The 22839-nt window shown below is 37.4% G+C and overlaps 1 protein-coding gene across 6 annotated transcripts in view; it reads left to right on the top strand.

Moving 5' to 3' along the window:
- ROBO1 (roundabout guidance receptor 1) overlaps positions 1-22839 on the top strand; it is a 1187644-nt gene that overhangs the window by 1108992 nt on the left and 55813 nt on the right. For all 6 annotated transcript variants that reach the window (XM_047722064.1, XM_047722068.1, XM_047722063.1 and 3 more), the window contains 8 exons: positions 6011-6216; positions 7750-7831; positions 8002-8170; positions 8269-8435; positions 15358-15479; positions 16142-16373; positions 17317-17438; positions 20497-20668. In XM_047722064.1, the coding sequence (XP_047578020.1) occupies positions 6011-6216; positions 7750-7831; positions 8002-8170; positions 8269-8435; positions 15358-15479; positions 16142-16373; positions 17317-17438; positions 20497-20668 (1272 nt within the window). The remainder of the gene's footprint in view (positions 1-6010; positions 6217-7749; positions 7832-8001; positions 8171-8268; positions 8436-15357; positions 15480-16141; positions 16374-17316; positions 17439-20496; positions 20669-22839) is intronic.

The following is a 22839-nucleotide window of genomic DNA, read 5'->3' as shown; positions in this document are numbered from 1 at the left end:
TAAAAATATACATATATTTCAAAACAAGAATATATATATTTCATTATTGTATTGTTTGAGGCCAGATGTATAATTGATTCTTTGTATATTAACCCCATATCTAGCAACTTGCTAAATACAACTTACTAAATCATATATAAGAGTTTGTAGGTAGATTATTTTGACATTGTTAATGCACAAAATGTGTCAACCACAAATTAAACCAGTTTTACTTCTTCTTTCCAATATTTATACATTTTATTTCTCTTACTTGTCCTGCACTGTCTGTGATCTCTAATATAATGAATAGAGTTGGTGATAGTGGAAATATTTTTCTTGATCCTAACCTCAGGGGTAAAGTAAGTGTAATATTAGCAGAGATTTTAAAGATAGAATTTTGAAATTTAAAAAAAATCTGGAGGAAATTTTTAATATATTAATCTGATTATTTTGTTTCTTAGTGCTCTCAGAATAAAGTTTGTGCTCCTTAATGTGCTTTACAATTTATGATCTGACCCCTGCATTCTCAGCTTTGAATACTATATTTGCTTATATGCCCTCATTTTCTTGTGTTGGCTATGCTCTTCTGTTACCTGAAGACTTCTGCACATGCTGTTTCTACTGACTTGAAATTTCACTTACTTCAAAAAGCATTCCTTCACTCCTCAAATATGAGCATTCTCTACCCTGCCAACAATACAAAGATTGTATCCTATACTTTTCTGTGTTCTCTGTTTTCTTGTATTCTTCATTAGACATTAAGTTCCATGATTGTAGGGCCCATGTCTCTCCAATAAATACATACCCGGTAATAGACTGTCAAAGTCTGACATGTGGTATATACTCAATAGATAATTTTTGAAAGAATGGATGAAACATGGATGGAATGAACACCTAACTCTTAGTTAAGTCAGAATTCAAACTTATGACTGTCTCTTTTCAAAGCCCCTACTCTCAACTCTGTCTGTGATGCATATTATATATTATTGGCCCCAATTAGTTAGAATGACCTAAAATGTTTTTATAATTTCTTACATATATGAAAACTATTAAATGATGGCTGTGAAGACCATGTAATGGGTTTGCTAATGATCAATATAACTGATATGTAGAAGTGGAACACAGAATGGCACAATTTATAATTGCAACTTTAAAAGACAACTTCATATACATAAGCAATTTCTATATACAGGTGTACATAAAAAAAATGGCCAAAGAAAACTATGGTAAAATATTTTCAGGTATTTCTTATTATTCTAAGTAATAATTGGAAGCAAAGCTTCGTACATACCATCTGATACTGCATTGTCATAAGTTGTTATCTTTGTGAGAATAGATCAAGGATAGCAATTTTTGCTGAACTAATATAAAACAGAAACCTAACATTAAAGGTCCTATTTCATTTTACAGTGTCTGGGGAGATCTGAGATGGTTTTGTGTTTGCTGGGGTGGTACTGTATTTTGAGTTTTGTTTTCTTTCTTTTGGAATTCATTGCCATTGTACACACAACTTAACAAGTACGTATTCATTCTTCAAACTATTATTCCTGAGTGCTGACAGCATGAGTTTTCGCATGTTATCAAGTCAAGTCAAGAGGATAGCTAGTAGGCAGACTAGTTTCTGGATGCTATTTGACTTTAGTTTCTTGACCTTTCTTTATTGTTTGCAAATGGAACAAAGACAAATAGAATAAAACACAAGACACAGAATACGGTGGAGTAGGAAATGTCTTTGAAATGTTGTCGTTTGTAGCTGTGACCTATCCCAAGTAGCATGTGACCCAGGAACATAGAAATTCCTATCACCTATTTAATTGAAACTGTTTCTTTTCTTTATTACTAGAATGTGAGAAAATTAGTTAATGATTACCAAGTGCTATGTAAAATTTAAAATCACTTGCATTCATCTTTTAAAAGTTATTGATATACAATGAAACGAGTGTTAACTTTTATTCAGAAAAGAGAGACCTGACAATTACCAACTGGTTGACTTGGACAGGTGACTTGTACTTCCCTAACTAACTCATAAGTTTGTGAGATACGTTGGCGAACTGATAGAAATTGTGATACGTAGTTCTGATATTTGTTGGTCTATAAATATGAACTTTTCATACTTAAACCAGTCCATGTGTATATGTTAATTTTTCCTTTTTAAAATATATATATACAAAAATTTTATGTTATTATTAACATAAAATGTATTATTTGTTTCAGGGTTATAGGTCTGTGATTCATCAGTCTTACGCAAAACCCAGTGCTCAGCTCAACACATACCCTTCCCAGTGTCCATCACCCAGACACCCTGTACCCTGATCCCGCTCCCTTCCAGCAACCCTCAGTTTGTTTCCTGAGATTAAGAGTCTCTTATATTTTTTCACTTAAAATTATTTTATGAATGTATTTCTATGTATTAACATAGTCTTCATGATCATTGTTTTTGAGGTACCAAAATATGACTTTCTGATGATATGCTCTTTTTTTTTTTTAAGGATCTTTATATATTTCATGAATGTGAGGAAAAGATAGTAAACTTTGCTTAACTTCGCTTAATGGGTTACACCATCTGTGGCCCTGTCTATACCAGGACCATGACCACAGCTAACACAAGCATACTGATACCTGTCCATACTAAGTTACAGTTATCAGTGCTTCCTTTGTGTCAGGCACTAATGCCGAGAACTATTCACATATCAACAATTTTAAATTTGACAACGTCTCATGTTACAGATAAGGAAATGGAGGCAGAGACTGGTGAAGGACTATGCCCAAATCATACAGATCATAAGCAGCAGAACTGAGATTTACAACAAAAGTTAGTACTGTCCAGGATGGTAGCCAGCTGCCACATGAGACGATTTAAAATAAAATGTCAGTTACTTAAAGCTTATTAAAATGACACATGCTGTTCCTCAGTCACACTAGCCAGATTCAAATGTTCAGCATCCACAGGACACTCCTGGTGCCTGTGTTGGAGAGCACAGTTAGGGAGCATTTTCTTTCTTTCTTTTTTTTTTTTTTAAGGTTTTTATTTATTTGTTAGAGACAAACAGAGAACAGGAGAGTGGGGTGAGGGTCTGAGAGAGAAGCAGACTCCCCACTGAGCCACCCAGGCTCTCTGGAACATTTTCATTTTAGGGCCACATCTTTCTCTAAGACGCACTTACTCACTGTTTTAAAACTCATTCTAATAATGATAATTCATTTTAATAATGCCAGTGTAAAATTAGTAGACCCAAAACTTGACGTTCTTCTCATAAATCCTAAATTTATGTTTGACTCAACAAGGTACTATATACTCTTTAGTTTATGAAAATGTAAATATTTTATCAGTATTTTATTCTACCCTGTGATGACAATAAAATGTTTCATTTTTTTTCTACCTAAAAACATGAAATTTCTTTAATAAAATTCTTCAGCTCTGGTTTACCTATCAGTTTTTTACAGAACAGGGTAAGTGGCAATATCAAAATTCATACATATGTATACCTTTTTGTAATTAGCAGAGCACGTTCATATCTATTATTCCATTTAAATCTTCATAGCAATCCTTTGAGTTAGCTAGAACATTATTATCTTCCCATTATAGATAAAACAAAATAAAACTGAGGCTTAGAAAATTTAAGGAAGCGGCCCAAAGACACATGACAGATGGAGCTGATAATCAACCCTACACTTCTTCTTCTTCTCTTGCCTTATTTTTGTAAACTACCCAGTGTAAACCAGGAAGAAATAAATGATAGCAGAATGGTATCATTAAACCGGGTTGGGATAGGATGGGGAGATGTGAATAATGCTAACTCTGATTCAAACCTCAAAGCACCGTAAAATACAGAAAACCGAATAAATCCCCAGATACTGGATTGTTTCTAAAGTAACAAGACTACCAAATGTAAGCCACTCTGTTACTGGATTTAATTATAATCCTTTATAAGAAACTCTGTTACTAATTTAATTAATGTCTAGAAATAAACATTCATTCTTAGGATCTAGGGAACACAGGTGGTAGAATCTTCTAAAACCCCAAAGCAATAAAAACACTTTCTTTTTTTCTACACTTATCAGGTGGGGCCTCTAGTTTGATTTTAACCACTCTCAACAGAAAATGTAGAAAAAGATTGAACAATTCTAAACAAAGAAATCATTGACTTACATTTGTCATCCATGGAGTATCTGAAACTCTCCTACCAGGTTACGAACTCCAGCCTTCTAACACGCCTCCCCGGTATTTGCAAATTTCATACCAGTAATCAGGCACGGTCGAGAATCAGAAGGGTGGAGTGAAAATACAGTTGCTAATTTCACTTTCTTGCCTTCTTGTTTTTGCTTAAGCTGAATGCACGAAACTAATAATTATTGCATGGTAAAAGAGGAACCAATTGAAGTGTAACTCCAGCTTGTGAAAATCTTTGGTGCATAAAACTTTGAACATGCCATATCTTGCTTGGCAAATTGTTGTATCCAAAATTTAGTTACTCTAGCAACCAGTTTCTTTTAATCAGGCAACTTCTTCTTCTTTTTTTTTTTTTTAAAGATTTTATTTATTTATTTGAGAGAGAGACAGTGAGAGAGAGCATGAGCGAGGAGAAGGTCAGAGGGAGAAGCAGACTCCCCGTGTAGCCGGGAGCCCGATGCGGGACTCGATCCCGGGACTCCAGGATCATGACCTGAGCCGAAGGCAGTCGTCTAACCAACTGAGCCACCCAGGCGTCCCTAATCAGGCAACTTTTTAAACTAGACCTTTGTACACGTGTGACTTAAAATTTTGTAACTGATATTCAGAATTATAAAGCTTGATAGTGAAAAAAAATTCTTAAATTTAATTTTTAACTTTTACTTATTTGAAAAAGTATCTCATCTATTGGGTTTCACTTAAGTTGACTCTATCAGGGGGTGAAAACTGAGAACATCTCTGTAATGCAAGTTGTTCTAGTTACACTCCAGTTGTTTTAGATTTTTGCCTAAATGATGGCTTCCTTGTCTGAGATAAAGCTTTTAGGTTTTTGGCTTTTTATGTAATAATAAGAACATTTTTAATTTATATATTATAAAAATCCCTTCCATTGTTTCCTTCCACAGTACATTAAAACTTTTAAAGTAATAGAATTCATGAAAGTGTTTCTGATCCCTGTAATTCCAGCATGGAAGTATATTTCCCAGGTTAGGACATGAGCGTGAGTTATATTTTTGGATTAGCCTACTCACAATGTATTTGAATAGTTTTTTAGTTTTTCCTAAATTCACTGGGATTGGGAAGTTTTTACCCACGTAATTCTGTTAATAGAATTCCAGGATTAAAAGAGCTCAATCATATTGACTTGTAAATTCTAAAAGTCCAAAGCCCATTTTGGAATCCAAAATGTCAGACATGTTGGTATGATATCATATTTTTTTCTGTTGGACAAAAAACAATTCTCAGATGTCAAGTTGGCTTTAGTTCATTCATGAAAATGTGTCTCATAAGTTTCCTTGGGGTAGGTGATTTCTTGTTGTTGTGTTTGATTTTTACATATCTTAAAGTTTAAAAAGTACACATTCCACTTCTTACCACTAGACATTTACTTCACATCCACAATTTTTTTTAAGGTGTATTTATTTGACAGAGCAAGCACAAGCAGGGGTAGCAGCAGACAGAGGGAGAGGGAGAAGGCTCCCCACTGATCAGGGAGCCTGATGCAGGGCTCGATCCTAGGACCCTGGGATCATGACCTGAGGTGAAGGCAGACGCTTAACCGACTGAGTCACCCAGTCACCCACCATCCACAATTCTTATTTCCTTCTTGGACTCTTGTGTTAAATAGGTCACCTGATAGTGCAGCGAGCTCTCTTGGTCATCTGAAAGGAGTACATGATATCTCAATTTAAATTCCTGAATCAGAGCATCATAGAAATGTATTCTGAAAAATGCACGTCTCCTACTTGAAGTACTTGTTTAATTAGTGCGTTTCAAAGCCTAGAGCAACTGCTGTTGCTTGGATGATTAGAAAATTGCTTCCAGTTGTAGAAATCGATTTCCTGTTGTTTCTTTGGGCAGTGATCGCGGACCGGCCTCCCCCCGTCATCCGACAAGGTCCTGTGAATCAGACTGTAGCGGCGGATGGTACTTTAGTGCTTAGCTGTGTGGCTACAGGCAGTCCGGTGCCCACGATTCTGTGGAGAAAGGACGGAGTCCTCGTGTCAACCCAAGATTCTCGAATCAAACAGCTGGAGACGGGAGTGCTGCAGATCCGATCTGCGAAGGTAACTTGAAACGACACCCTGGCTTTTCTGTTCTGTTCTGCTCCTTTTTCTGTTTGTCTCCAGCCCCCAGGGCTGCAGTCTCAAGTCTTAGAGTCAATGAAATGCTAAATAACGGTAATGATCTATTTTTAATTGATGCTTTATGCTTTCAGACGCCCTGCCATGTATTTTTAAGATGATTTGACTCATAACTTAGCTCATGGCAAGTAATTGAAGGTTTCAGGTGGAGGAGAAAAAAAGATTTTTGGGACCTGTTGAGGACGGTAGTGGGGGGAGATACCTTCCAGGTAGTGGTATGAGGTACTCATTCCATAAAAGCATTTTTCAAAGAGATTTTTCCAATACCATGTTATCTACAACTCCACGTCTTCTGTTGTGAATATTTGGCCCAACATTCTGCAATGACAAGATACTGTCCACGCAAACAGAAGCCAGGCAGCACGTACACACTGAGTGTACATTGCGAATCAGAACGTTAAACGATGAAAAGCCTGAGAGTTTGTGAGAACAATTGAGGGATTTACCTTCCCAGGGCACCACATCCCATATCTGTTCTTTCAAGACTGTGTTGTTTTGTTTTGCTTTTTCCTTTTCTTTTAGGTCAAGATCAGACAGGCTCACGAGGCATATGAAAGGATAGCTTTGACAGCAATAAACATAAATTTCGATCGCTTTATTGCCTATTGTGGGTGGCTCCTTGGGAGTTTTGGATTCAGCATAACAGTTCATTGTACATGCTGTGGAAGTTAATGTGTTGTACTTCTTTGTGACGATGATTGCAATTTTGTGATTACAGTTGCCAGAGCGAGATGGCAACATTCTTGCTTTATCAAACGTGACTTGGAGATCGAGGTGTTACCTTAGGGAGAGGTGTGTGGGTTCATTAGGCTGGGGATGATTTTAAAGCTGAACATGTGACCTCTGATTGTTTTCTGGCATTTAGTCTTTAGAAGGGAGAGAGCCTTCCTTCCAGCTGACGTTTGGCTTATTGAACAAGTTAAAAAAATAAATAAATAAAGTGGGGGAGGGGGAGAGTGAATGCTTTGAGAAGAGATCATTTTGTGTTTTATCCTTTTTTTGTGTGCTTATCCTTTTTTCTGTAATATCTGTTTCAGTTATCCGTATGCATGTAACTCTGATAAAATAGGAAATAGCAAGAACAGTCACTGAATTTTACCAGCCTTACTATGTGACAGTAAATTGGAAGATCCAATTTACTAATAAAGATTAACCCTTTGAATCTGAACACCTCATTGTTTATTGTCCCTGACACACAAATAGTGCTATGGTAAAGCACTAAATATTATATTTTATTGTAAAATTAAAATAACCATATAAAATCTTTCTTTCCATATTCTCGCAATACTTTCCTTCCTATTCAATAAAAACACATTCGATTAAGAGGACGTTTCTGGATATTGAATTTTAATGCAGTTATCCATATTCATGGGACATATACAAAACTATAATTGCTTTTCCAGCACATTGAGCTCTCGATTGTTCCAAATATTTATTTTCCGTCTATCTTCTCAGCTGGGTGACACAGGTCGGTACACCTGCATTGCATCGACCCCCAGTGGCGAAGCAACGTGGAGTGCTTACATTGAAGTCCAAGGTAAATCAGCTAGCGTTTTTAACTTAAAGCTTGGCTTGCGGTCGTTTACTTGCTGGTAAATGGATGAAGTCGATGTCCCGATGCCTGACTAGGTATAGAATGGTGTAATCTGTCTTTCTGTGCTTATCTGTATATGTGTAAACGTCTTTCTTCTGTATCTCCTTTATTAGAATTTGGAGTTCCAGTTCAGCCTCCAAGACCCACTGACCCAAATTTAATCCCTAGTGCTCCCTCAAAACCCGAAGTTACAGATGTCAGCAGAAATACAGTAACATTGTCATGGCAACCAAATTTGAATTCAGGAGCAACTCCAACCTCTTATATTATAGAAGCCTTCAGGTAGAGTAAAGATGATGTTTCCTAGTTGGTCTTCTTTTTTTTTTTTTTTTTGGCTTACCATTCAATATGCATGTTCTAACTTGTGTATCTGTCCTTAGCCATGCATCTGGTAGCAGCTGGCAGACCGTAGCAGAGAATGTGAAAACAGAAACATTTGCCATTAAAGGACTCAAACCTAATGCAATTTACCTTTTCCTTGTGAGGGCAGCAAATGCATATGGAATTAGTGATCCAAGCCAGATATCAGATCCAGTGAAAACACAAGGTAAATACTGATTTACTTACCCTCATGACACCTACTTATTCCTAGATGTTACACTTTCATAAGTCAATAATGTGTCCTGCTCCCTGCTGTGATTGTATATGTAATACAGATCTGTTCTTCCAGTTGCTCCATTAATTTTTAATGCACAAACACAATGTCTGCGAACTTTATTCTTTTCTGGAGTAAGTATTCCAAGAGAAGATTAATACCAAAGAGCAGTGTCTCTCATTTTATAAAATCACAATCCAATCAGACAAAAATGTTATGTATTTTTATATTGTATTCGATTTCTCCCCCCACAAAGCATGGGAAAAAATACTTTAGGTTGACATGTTGTTCGGTCTGTCTTTCATTGTCAGTTATATGAGCCGTGATATATTAAACATTTATATGAGAGTCATGTATATTCTGGTCAAAGCCAGGTCAAAGAAGCAGATATAAAGGAAGAAATGAATACAATGTGGAAGCTAATGAATATGTGAAGCAAATTAGAAACGTGCTCACTTGGGCCATATTGGATATATTGCTTTTTATTGTGAATAAAAAGTATATTTAGCCTTCCACAAATGACCCCTATCCGTCACCGTGCCACACTTATTATTTTAAAGTTTTAGTAGGAGTAAAATTTACGTATTGAGTAAAAAGGTGATTTGAATCAATCTTTACTCTTTTTTAACACACTGTTAGCGTCACTAAAATATGCTTCTTCTTGTATTAATAGAAAAATAAAAATTCTAGGTGGTAGCGGTAGAAATATGCTATTATTTTCTCAGCATTCGGAGGAATCATATTATCTCCATCTTGAGTTTACCTTTCCAAAGGGGGGCGGGGAATATAACTTAGTTATAGTGCTAGAAACAATTTGTGCACACAAGGATTGAAAGACTGAAGCTGATTTTTACTGGTCTTAGAGAGGGTCTGCCAGTCATTTTGCTTGTTTTGCCTTCTCTGATGAGTGTATAAAGAATCTTTTTGGAAGGACATTTTGCTTCCGAATTCACACAGAAGGCAAATTTAGTTGTCGAACAGGTCCTTGTTCGTCTCCTGCTGTGTGAATTCAACACACCCAAGTGCCTATATTTGCAATTATGAGTCACCTCAGGAACGCTAATATTCTTGGAGCCTGCCTTAACACACTTTGAGGTTTTCAATATTAGATACGCATTTGCAAAGAATGCAGACACAGTGACAGCTGTAAAGTGAGTTGAAACTTTTCTCCCGACTGTAGTGGTCTCTACCTGGGAAACTCTTCAGTTTTGATTGACTGCTAGTCTGTTACCTAGTCCTGTGAGTGATTTTGGAGTCTACACCCACATTTGTAAATGAGGAGGTAGTTCACACTTAATCTGAAAATTAATTTAAGTCTTTTTACATTTTAATGGACTTACCTTTACACATGAATAGCTAGTGGAACCGCCTTAGGGAAATTAACCCATGGCGTTTGGAAGACTGGAAATATTAATTAAGCCTGCCATTTTGAAATCAAAGGATTTCTTTTTTTTTTTTTTAAGATTTTATTTATTTATTTATTTGACAGACAGAGATCACAAGTAGGCAGAGAGGCAGGCAGAGAGAGAGGAGGAAGCAGGCTCCCTGTGGAGCAGAGATCCCGATGTGGGGCTCGATCCCAGGACCCTGGGATCATGACCTGAGCCAAAGGCAGAGGCTTTAACCCACTAAGGCACCCAGGCGCCCCGAAACCAAAGGATTTCTAATCTTACCTCCCGAACCTATAAGCTATGTCGCCCTGAGCACGTTAGTTTGTCCTGAGCTTCAGTTTTGTCATTTATAAAATGGGACTAAAAATGGGCTCTCCACTAGTTTAGATAAGGATCAATTAATTTATGAGTATATACCACTCAGATTTCTCTTCTGTTTTCTGCCATAAGAATTTGTTATTGGACTCGTGTTTCTTTCAATGTCTGGACCAAAACTAGAGGGAGCTGATAAACTTTGCAGATACCATGAAGCTGAGAAAGGGGACCTGAGGGATGAGAGCATCAGATTGAACTCTCTCCAATAGACGGAAAGGATGGGTCACCACTAAGAAGATTCAGTTAATGGAGGAAATTCAAAAGTGCGTCACTTAAACTTAAGGTTTAAAACTGTTGTGGATGGGCGCCTGGGTGGCTCAGTTAGTTAAGCAGCTGCCTTCGGCTCAGGTCTCGGGGATCGAGTCTCACATTGGGCTCCCAGCTCCATGGGGAGTCTGCTTCTCCCTCTGACCTTCTCCTCTCTCATCCTCTCTCTCACTCTCTCTCAAATAAATAAAATCTTAAAAATAAATAAATAAATAAATAAACTGTTGTGGAAGGATAGACTAGGGATACCAGGCTTAAAGGGGGGAGGGTACACGTGTGTGTCAGGGTCCTGGGGGCACACAGATCTCAGTATTTGAAGTCAATTAAAACACCAATTTGAGCCAACGGAGTGGTGTCCTTGCCAAAAGAACAAATGTAGTCTTAGGTAGCATTAGCATAATTATGTTTGGATCAAGTAATCCCTTCTCTTTACTCTAAACTGGTCAGGTTACGAATGGACTAATATGTTCGTTTCTGAACACTACATTTTCAAGTAGACTTTAAAGAGGAGGACAAGGAGGTTAGTTGGTGGGACTACACTGAAGGCTAAAAATCACATCACTGGAAAAGAAATTCAGGAATCTTGGCACGTTTTCCCCCAAAAATAATAAAGTTAGAGTTGACATGACATTTTTTTTCTTTAACATTTTAAGAGACCATCATGCGGAAACAGTATGCATATTTTAACCCTAGGCAGCAAAATAGGACCAAGGAGTAGAAGTAACATTGAGGAAGAGTTCATGGTCTAGCTCTTGGACTGCTTTTAAGATACTGTGAAGCTTAGCTGAAGATTAGGCTAATACCGGTTGTAGCAGGAACTTGGGGAAAAATCTGGAAAAAAGTACGGAACATTTGTGTAGTTAGGATAAGAAGAGCCAGGGGCAGAGGGCATTTGGGAGAGACTTGTTAGAAATTGATTTGTAAGAGAGCAGCCATAATTTCTCTAACCATTTCTATAACATGACTGCAAAGAAGCCTTCCCCAAGCAGAGATTCTGTGAAGGAGTTGGGTAGGGTTAGAGGGACAAGGCACCGTTTCCAGTCAGAATGCAGGCAGACCCATGTCACAGCTGGAGTTAGAGCCTTGTCAAAGGTAATCGAGATCTGTTTTCCCCAAAACAAGATTCGATAATACAAATGCACGGAAGATGGCATGAGTCGCTGGCAAGTAGGGTGTGTGTTGGCCGTTGCTGCGATGGTAAGGTTGTCACCACTGTAACTACTGTGCTTCCTCCATGTGTCCTACTTGCACAGCGTTCTGAGCCCTATCTTTTTTTTTTTTTTTTTAAGATTTTATTTATTTATTTGACAGAGACCACAAGTAGGCAAAGAGGCAGGGGGTTGGGGAGGAGGAAGCAGGCTCCCTGCTGAGCAGAGAGCCTGATGCGGGGCTGGATCCCAGGACCCTGAGATCATGACCTGAGCCGAAGGCAGAGGCTTAACCCATTGAGCCACCCAGGTGCCCCTGAGTCCTATCTTTGAGGAATATATACGCAGACACAGAATGCACCTCATGGGTATGGTATAGATAGTAAGAACTCAGTTATTGTAAATAATGAAGTAGGGCCTGGATAATCTCTCTTCTGAGAGTGTGTGTAGGGAATTCCAACACTGGGGAAGCAGCTGGGTAGAATTACAATCTAAAATTTCCTCCAGGTTAATTCTGAATGTTCGAAGGAACTTTTACCTTATAATACATTTTTTTTTTTCAAGAGGAGGAAAAGGACAAGAACAATAAAAGGACCAATTGATAAACTTTTCAACATTGTTAGATATTACTTTTCATTTTTCTCTCTGATGGGCCATTTTCTGAATATTCTAGGCTGCTGTTGCCAAAATAGTTCCACCAGGGAAGGGAGTTTCATAGTTTTCATGAAGGGATTGACTGACAAGTTTATCTCAAAACTGAAGAAATTAGAGATTGTGATGAAAATCATAGTAGTTAACATTTAAAATGGTTATTTACATATTTGAGGATACTTCTTGAAAGGCAGAAGATTCCCTGAGGGTAGAAGCTTATATATGAGAAGACATGTTTAGAAGCTGACATAGCATGTGAGTTTTTCATACAGTTATCCCCTTTCACTCAACCATTATTTATTAAGCGCATTCTAAACATATGGCACAGGGCTAGGTGTTCTGGGTTCACCTAGATGAACCCAGTCCCTGCCTTTAAGACAAGGACTTCCAATGACTTACAAAGTGCAGTTCTCACAGCAGCCCTCAGAAGTATCTGCGATCGTTATTGCCATTTGCCAGATGAGGAAACAGAAAAATAGCAAGGTTAGGCAATCTTCCCCATGTTTCACGGCTGGTAAGTTGCTGAGCTGGGGTGCAAACCCAAGTCTGTTTTATTGCAAGGACTTCACACTTGCCCCAGAGACAGATGGTAGCTGGAGTCACGGAGCAACAGAAACCAGCAGGGAAGGAAGGACATCGGAGAGGGGAGGGTGACAGGCAAGTGCTTTCCATCTCTAGGCTGTGACGATAGGTTCCCTGAGGGCCAGTGTTAGCCAAGGATATTTGTAAGGGCTGCTAAAGTATGAGAAGCCAAAATTATCTGTTGTTTTTGTCATTTTGCTTATTTATAAGTTTAAAAGATGGGTGTAGTATATATACAGTCAAGGGTGTTCTATCTGAGAGTGTTAAACAGCACTCTTTTTTTTTTTTTTAAGATTTTATTTATTTATTTGACAGACAGAGATCACAAGTAGATGGAGAGGCAGGCAGAGAGAGAGAGAGAGAGAGGGAAGCAGGCTCCCTGCTGAGCAGAGAGCCCTACACGGAACTCGATCCCAGGACCCTGAGATCATGACCTGAGCTGAAGGCAGCGGCTTAACCCACTGAGCCACCCAGGCACCCTTAAACAGCACTCTTGATCTGTCTTCTGTCTGCCTGACTTCCACGGAGTCCCTCAAACCTTAACAACCTCTTTTTTGTTGTTGTTTTTTTCCAAGTTTTAATTTAAACTCTTGTTAGTTAACATATAGCGTAATAGTGGAAAATCTCACTTTTAATAAATGTGTTATTTGTTTCTTGTTTAGAATCCTTGAAGATATATAGTTGTTCAGAAAACCGAAGTTCTCATTGGTGGTGTTTATGGGATGGCAAATACTGTAGAATATATATGCCAACATATAATATTCTGAGAAAAAGAATTCTGGCCACGAAAGTCTTCATCTTCCTCTGTCTGTCAAATAAATGAATAAAAAAAAAAATCTTAAAAAAAAATTAAAGGTCTTCATTTTCTTCCCTGCTTCACCCTGTGTCGCCCTTTATTATTTATTTTTCTTTTAATATTTTATTTTTTTATTTGAGAGAGAGAGAGAGAGGAGCAGAGGGAGAGGGCCACGCAGCCTCTGCAGTGGGCAGGGAGCCCAACACAGAGCTCCGGCCCACGACCCTGAGATCACGATCTGAAACTGAAATCAGAAGTCGGATACTTAACTACCTGAGCCACCCAGGCAACCCCCTTTTTATTATTGAGAGCAAAGCAAAATATCTGTGTTTAGAAAACCCCCTTAGCAAAGGGCAATTTTTATTGAGTACAGACTTTAGAATTTTAACAAAACCCCTCCTGACTGGGGGGAGAAAAGTAAATGAACATTAACATAATGAACACTAGTAATAGTTTAATTCTTACTTACAACTAGTAATAGTTTACATCACTAGTAATAGTTTAATTCTTTCTTACAACATAAATGAACACTAGTAATTAATTCTTACAACTAGTTATAGTTACAACGATTAATAGTTTACAACACTAGTAATAGTTTAATTCTTACAACATAAATGAACACTAGTAATAGTTTACAACTAGTAATAGTTTACAACACTAGTAATAGTTTAATTCTTACTTTATTATTGGTCTCCTTTCTTAAATTTTGGTGTTCTCAAGATTAAGAATTTTTTATTTAACCTCCTTTATAGTGATACAAAAACTGAACTAAAAAGGAAGCCATTAAATAAATGGTTAGGTGCTCTTTTCTCATCAGATTTATTTTGTTATTCTTGTCTATTCATTTCATGTTATTCCATTCCATTCCATTCCCTTCTTCTGGTGGCTTCTGTATCCCTCATCGGAGCTACTACTAACTTACTGTATACCTTATTTAGGAAGATATCCAAGTTCATCTTATAAGATATAAGGTGTCTAGGGGCACCTGGGTGGCTCAGTGGGTTAAAGCCTCTGCCTTCAGCTCAGGTCATGATCCCAGGGTCCTGGGATCAAGTCGCGTGTCAGGCTCTCTGCTCAGTGGGGAGCCTGCTCCCTACCTCCCCGCCTGCCTCTCTGCCTACTTATGTTCTCTGTCTGTCAAATAAATAAATAAAATCTTAAAAAAAAAAAGATATAAGGTGTCTAATTTCTCTTTGTGCTTTCTTATCACTTACTGTATGTTTTCATTCCTTCCATTACTCACCCACTCTACTGCAATTTCCAACTCTTCTTTCTTGCATAGTCTGGAGCACTACTGAATTTTGTAACAAACTCAGAAGGGATTGCACTCAGCGTCTCATCCTTGGTGAGAAAGCAATCATTACATGCTGGGAGGCACCCTCAGATGCTGCTTTTGGCCACTGTTACCTTTGCTTCCTCCTCTTTCTTGCTTTCTACGTGCCCTCTGCTTGTTCTCTCTCTCCCTCTGTACGTTCCTATCTTCCCTATGCTACTATAAAGGTTACCTCGTTCCCATTTTATTCTGTAGCGCAGGTTAGCTTGCCAGTTGGAATGGCTCTTCTTCTCTGGGAGTGACTATGGCTGGAAGGATTGCTTCACCCTGCCTTCATTCCCATCAGTTACACTGTGTAGGGTGATAACACGGTCTTCTTGGATTCTTGCAGATGTTCCCCCCACGAGTCAGGGAGTAGATCACAAGCAGGTCCAGAGAGAACTGGGAAATGTTGTACTGCACCTGCACAACCCTACCATCCTCTCCTCCTCTTCAATCGAAGTGCACTGGACAGTGAGTCATTCTTGTTGCAATATTTGATTCCACTTTCAATAAGCAGATGACTTCTGGGAGATCATTATATGAAAAAAATATTTATGGAGCAGATAGCTTATGTATGTGTGTTGCCTACTTGTCCACCAACGACGACTTCATATTGTAATTGCTTATTATGGTACCTGTGCACGGACTTGCAACAGAAAAAAGTTCCACGTTGTGCGTATTTTCTATTACACTGCAATAGTAAATGGTGCCATTACCAAAGGAAAGAAACACACAGTATTAATTATAAATATGTAACTTGTGATAGGATCATTATCACATACATTTTTTGAGACTTTAGAAGTATTTCTGAGTAGCATTAAGCTGGCATTTAAAATCAGAATCTTTTCTGGTCCTTTTGATCTTGACATATCTGCAGATATCTGTCACAGAGCTGCCTAAAATTTCTATATAAACCATAGAAATTAGTGTCTAATATTATCTGTTAAGCTGAAAAGGTGACTACATTACAAAAGATAGTGCTTAGTTTTTTTCATATTCTATTTTATATAAACTAGAAAACTATAGAGTGTAGCCAGATAGAATTTTTTGCATTTTGACACGTTTAATTTTCGTAATTTTAAAATAAATCAATATAAAGATATAAATGGTTACATGTTTTGTCATTTTAATAGGTGGACCAACAGTCTCAGTATATTCAAGGATATAAAATTCTTTATCGGCCATCTGGAACCAACCACGGTGAATCGGAGTGGTTAGTTTTTGAAGTGAGGACCCCAACCAAAAATAGCGTGGTTATCCCTGATCTCAGAAAGGGAGTCAACTATGAAATTAAGGCTCGGCCATTTTTTAATGAATTTCAAGGAGCAGATAGTGAAATTAAATTTGCCAAAACTTTAGAAGAAGGCAAGTATAATGAAATGTGTGATTACTGTGCATTATGGTACATGTGTTAGGTTTTTTTTTAACTTGAGGAAATTTTAACATTAATTGTGACATTAATTACTGTCTTGATGTTGAACATTAGATTTTGCTAAGAGAATTTGTCCAACCGGAACTGCTAAAAATCAAAATTCTGTAATACTTGACTTGCTTTAATAGCCTGTTTAAAAACGTACAACCATGAGCCATGTTTTACTTAATGGCATAGGTAGGATATAGTCAACTGTTGAGAGCTAAAATTCACATTTAAAAATGAATATGTTCTCAATTTCCTTGACTTTCCATTAATTATCTTCCACTCACTTATTGAATGTTACTTTGAGTAATGATTTATAAATACAGTGAGTAATGTTTTGGTTTGCCCAGGACTTTCTGGGATTAGCACTTTATGTTTATTCCTCATGTCCGTGGACATGATTGGCCACCTTGACCTGAAATTTCAATCTAAGTATTTACATAAAGGTAAAAAAGGTTGTGCATCACAAGTATACTCTGTAAAAATAACCAGAATTTTCCCTAAAATCTGCTTATTATTTTGATTAGAGAAATGATGGGATGTAGTTAACGTCATGAATGATTAATCTTTATACTTTGGAACATTTGTAGGGAGAACATGGGACTGAGGTTACAGGGTAGGAAGAATAAGAATTTTCCTGATCTATTTTGTGGAGATAATCTACATATCTTTGTTTATGGAAAATGCATAATAACAAAAAGCTTAGCAATATTGAGGAGAAACTTAAATCAGTTGGGACTATTCAGACTTGAATGAGATACATCTTTAAAACATATGGGTATATTGACATATTGACGTAGATTTGACATAGTTATTACTTGACTTTAAATGTTGTGTCTGCCTTGAGGTTCTCTTATATACTCATAATGTATCCAATTTTTAAAACAATAGCACCCAGTGCCCCACCCCAGAGTGTAACTGTATCAAAGAATGAAGGAAACGGAACTGCAATTCTTGTTAGTTGGCAGCCGCCTCCAGAAGACACTCAAAATGGAATGGTCCAAGAGTATAAGGTAATGCATATATGATAATTACTGATGGACACCCTTCTCCCCCTACAAAGAAAAGCGAAAGAGAAAGGGTGTCTGAATTGTGGATATTTGGCGCCATCTGCTGGTCCATGTAGCAATGTAAAATTATCTTACTACACCATTTTTTCAGTAATCTTGGAATAATTCTTTCTTAAGCCATTTGAAAAAGCAGTTAATTTAAAAGAAGTCATCTAGAGGGTCACAAAATCTATAGGGCCATATAATTTCACACAAACAACAAGTATAAATGCCAATAAAAAAGGGATTTGTTTGTTTGTTTACCTTAAAAAAATAGCTTGCATATATTTTGCAGGATTGGGTTGCCCCATGGAATTGGCTAGGAGTCAAATACTATCAAATAGGGTTTGCTTGCTTGCTCTCCTTTTGGCACATCTGAAGTTTTCGAACTTTGGAGCTAAGTTGGAAAACTTGTTTTAATGTACGTGAAAGTTTTTTTTTTTTTTTTCTTGTGAAGCATGTTTTAGTCTCTAAACAAAATTTCATGTCTCAGAGGAGATTCAGTTATATGTTTATGTATCTTTAAATGAATTTTAAAACTATAAGATGGCAAGTGACTCAATCTGGTAATTCTGATAATTATTTTGACCTGTGAAGTCATCAGCTCTAGTGATTAAATTTAGAGTCTCACATAGATTTGTTCTGAGCAAATATTTTCAGAGCATGCCAAGATACAGTTAAAAACAAAGTTAGGCTCATGAAATATATCCTATCAATGACTCTGTATTATAGGAAAGTCTTAATGGATCTATGATAAATGAGTAATTGATAGATTGAATCGGGGAAATCTCAATAGAAAATAGATTTTACATGTCTTTTTTTCAACATGGATGTAAACACATTGCACACTAGGAGAATTTCAACTGTAAAACATTTTTTCTCTAGATACTGTTTTATGTTTCCATGATACCTGAGTATTTTTCTAATTACTAGTTAAATCGTGATACTTAGTAGTTCATCTCATATATGTGAGTATTTTATACTGTCTCTGTTGATACAAAACTGATATTAAAAAGGTGACCACATTTATCTTCTACAGGTAATTAGATACTAACATCAGAATCACTTGTAGACTTATCTTCCAAACATAGGTACCTGACCACCATTCTTGGAGATTCTGACCCTGTAGGTCTGATGGGGGCGGTTTGCATACTCATCAGGGTAGATCTTTCCAAGGTGATTCTGATGTGCACACTTGGTAAGACTTGCCAAATAAAGACCATCAATGTCCCCTCGAGTAGCAAATTGATTTGGACAATAACCAGATATACTGAGCTTCATTTTCGGCCTAACATTTTCTTAAAATGACTTTTAAAAACAAACTGAAAGCCTTTTCATGAAATTTACCAGAATTTTAAAGAGTGACATTTTAAATATTTAAAACAGTGCCATGAGTGTCCTGTGAATGTTCTAAGATATTTCAAATTAGATCTTCTAGTGTCATTGAGTCATTGAAAGGTAAGAGTCTCTACAATCTAAGTGTTTTCTTGTGAATTTCAAGGTTATCTCAAGACTGTGGAGTGACAGGATGCTATGGTTCTGTCCAGAAAAAATGAACTGTTACAGAGATCTTTAAGGATTTAAAATGAGGTGATGTCTCAGCTCTCAGGCAAAATTGTGTAATGCAGCATTTTCCCCTAAGAATCAAAACTCATTTCTCTCCAGAAGAAATGCAGAAGGGTGGATTTCACTTAACTTCATGGTCAATTTAAAATAATAAAATGCCTTTCAGAACCTGATTGACTGGTACAAAATCAGTTTGTGGCTTTGGTTCAGTTGCGTAATGTAATTGGGGAAAAAAAAATCACAAAGGACTCTTTATTTCCAAATGGTCAGGACCTGGTATAGAGTCTGGCCATTTGCTAGTGTTATGCATTGAAACTATATTAAAAGAATATTAACTTCCAAAGAAAAAAATGAAAGGTTATTGCTCACATGATAGAGGACACTGATACTCCTAGACTTATTTTAAATCCCATTTCCTATTACAGTTTAGACAATAGGCTACTTGAGGCTAATCCTACATGTTGCTTGAGGATATCATAAAGAATATAGAGCATGTTTTACTACTCCCTGGACCATTTTCTTATGGTAACTGAGTTCAAATACTGTCATGCACCATGTCCAACTTCTTAAACATTGCAGAAGATCACTCTATGGTTAAATAATCCTTTAGTGAAATTTAAATTAAGGATTACAGTGTAGTTCAGAAGTCTTAATTTCCTGAAAATAGTTTTCTGCCACAAATATACTTATCAAAGTTAGTGAGCTCTACAATAATTTTCTTATCGGAAGAACGTTTTTCTTTCAAGTCAAATATGTTTTGTTATTCTTTATGATATCATCTATGTTATCAAAGACTAATTAATATTCCCATTTAAATACAGGATTGGAGTGCTAATTTTCTCTCATGGATAGTGGTATGACATGCCTCAGGTTGAGGAGATTCATAGGAAGAGCCTAACTCCTTAGGTCCAGGTTTATTTATGTGTTTTTAAGTAAACTCTACATGCAGCATGGGACTTGAACTCGGGACCCCGAGATCAAGAGTTGCAAGTTTTACCGACTGAGCCAGCCGGGCATCCCTGTCCAGTTTTATTTTTAATAACCTTATTTTTGAAAAGGTATTTTATAGACTAAGTTATTGTTCTTTATCTGGGTATACACAGAGTTTTTGCAAAGCCCTTTTTTTCTGGCAAACAATTTCTAGGTTAAAAAAAAAAAAAACTGCTGATTTGGGCTTATAGGAGCCTGTTTCTTTGAGCAAAGATTTGTAGACTTTCCTAATAGACTCCTTGAGCAGTATATGAGAAAATTCAAAGCAGTCTTGAAGGTACTGCTAACCCGAGGTTGGAACGGAAGAGCCCGCTCAGAACTAGATCCTCGGGAAAAATGACTTCTGCTGCATCCTACATCAGGTCCATGAAAAGTCTGAACTTGGTCTAAAACCGAAATACCATGTTGATCTTTGCATTAACTTACATAATTTACCAGCTTCAACTTCCTTGTGCTCTTCTTACAGGTTTGGTGTCTGGGCAACGAAACTCGCTATCATATAAACAAGACAGTGGATGGTTCCACTTTTTCTGTGGTCATTCCTTCTCTGGTTCCCGGGATCCGCTACAGCGTGGAGGTGGCTGCCAGCACGGGGGCCGGGGCTGGGGTGAAGAGCGAGCCACAGTTCATCCAACTAGGTGAGAGCCCCGCTCTGGTTTGCAGTCTATCCCTGCACCCATGGTCCTGCCTTTCTTGGCTTTTGGAAAGAAAATGACAAAAATGATAACATTAGCTTTATTTCAAATATAGGCGTAGTAGAGTGTATAAAATATATCTACGTCCTATTATATAAATATAATTATATAAATACATAATATATATCACAACTAAACTGAAACTTAGCCAAGTGCACATTTTAAATTATATTTAAATGTGTCAGCATTTAAATGTTGTCAGCATTCACTGTCATCCTAATTCCATCCTATTGAATTTTCTTTTCTTTTTTTTTTGTTTATTCAACAAATACTGTTAATTGAACATCAAGGATACCCCAGTGAACAAGAAAGACAGTCTGAAACTTCATAGAATTTATAGTTATTTGGATTAAAAAAAAAAAAAAAACCAAATCTTCCATGAAAAACTTAAACTAGGTATTAGAAGTTTAAGCAATATGCAATTTATATTTACCACTCTGGTATCCATTTAAAACTGTAATTGCTTTTTTAAAAATTTATTTATTTATTTGTTTGTTTGTTTGACAGAGATCGCAAGTAGGCAGAGAGGCAGGCAGAGAGAGAGGGGGAAGCAGACTCCCCACTGAGCAGTCAGCCTGATGTGGGGCTCGATGCGGGGCTCAATCCCAGGACCCCGAGATCATGACCCGAGCCGAAGGCAGAGGTTTAACTCACTGAGCCACCCAGGTGGCCCAAAACTGTAATTGCTTTTTATAAGAAAAGATAGATTCCAGTGTCCAAGAGAATTGGGATGCGGTTATATGCTAATTACTTAGAAAGGTAAATACCATGTGTGCTTCAGAAGTGGTTAGAGGAATTAGGAAAAACATTTAGAAAAAAACTGACAGAGAAGCCTTGTTATTACAGTTTCCTATGGGGAATGTGGCATGAATATGAAATACAAATTAGTAAGTGGTTACTGGTAAAATCTAAAGCAAACAACAACAAAAACAATTATAAATGGAAAGGGGAGAGAAAGGCGTCACTATCAAGAGACTGCACTTAAAATACAAGCAACGCTTCATGTAGAGCCGGCTTTGGTTTATTCCTTTCAGATCAGAAGTTAAGCATTACTAAGATTTTATGTCAGGAGAAGGATCAGATATATGCATTTTTATACTTCACCGTCAAGTACAAAGTATTTTTGCATTTGGTTGATAATTGAGGACATCCTAGAAATTATTTAAAACAAAATTGAGAAACATTTGGCTTTGAATAAACTTTATTGCTATATAAACTTTTCACTCAGTCTGGAAATTCCTATCATTGTTGTGTTGTTAAGACCGAGCTATCTGCTCTAACCGATGTCTTTACCGAAATCTCTGTGGTATAATATGATAAATTTCACCTGAAATGCCGTGATCGTGGGGCGGGACTCTGTTCCATGTGGACATGGTCACGGGCTGGTGAGGCTTACCTTTTTAACATGGAGCTTTCAAGGCTGACTCAAGGCCAGCAGAAAGAAGGAAAAGAAACCCGCAGTGTGGGGGAGGATTGAATGGTGCCGGTCTAGGATTCGCATGCATCTCTGCTGGGCAGAACTCTCATGGGATTTCCAATGGATGAATGGGAACACCGCCAACGAAGTCACTGGCTAGGGAGTTACCTCCTGAAAACTCTATCGTGTAACAGTAACATTCAAACCTTTAGAGGAGAGCTTGCACTATCGCCACAGCCATGGTCCAGAATTTGATCTGGGGATTATCTTTTTAAACAGTGCTTGCATATGCAACTTTTAAGCAAAAGTCGTCTCATGGTTTATTTCAAGTTCCTTTATTACGAAATTACAAAATAGGGAACTATGTAAAAGAATTGCTTGATGAGGGACGCCTGGGTGGCTCAGTTGGTTAAGCAGCTGCCTTCGGCTCAGGTCATGATTCCAGCGTCCTGGGATCGAGTCCCACATCGGGCTCCTTGCTTGGCGGGGAGCCTGCTTCTCCCTCTGCCTCTGCCTGCCATTCTGTCTGCCTGTGCTCACTCGCTCTCCTCTCTCTCTGACAAATAAATAAAATCTTTAAAAAAAAAAAAAAAAGAATTGCTTGATGAATCTGTTACAACGTTCAGTTGGACCTGGGGAAAAATAGTCTAAATACAGACCTTTTACTCACAGAATTGCCCAGTTTTATGAAACATCA

This window comes from Lutra lutra, chromosome 1, assembly GCF_902655055.1.
Source record: "Lutra lutra chromosome 1, mLutLut1.2, whole genome shotgun sequence".
Taxonomy (NCBI): domain Eukaryota; kingdom Metazoa; phylum Chordata; class Mammalia; order Carnivora; family Mustelidae; genus Lutra; species Lutra lutra.
This window is presented reverse-complemented; position numbering and strand designations above follow the sequence as displayed.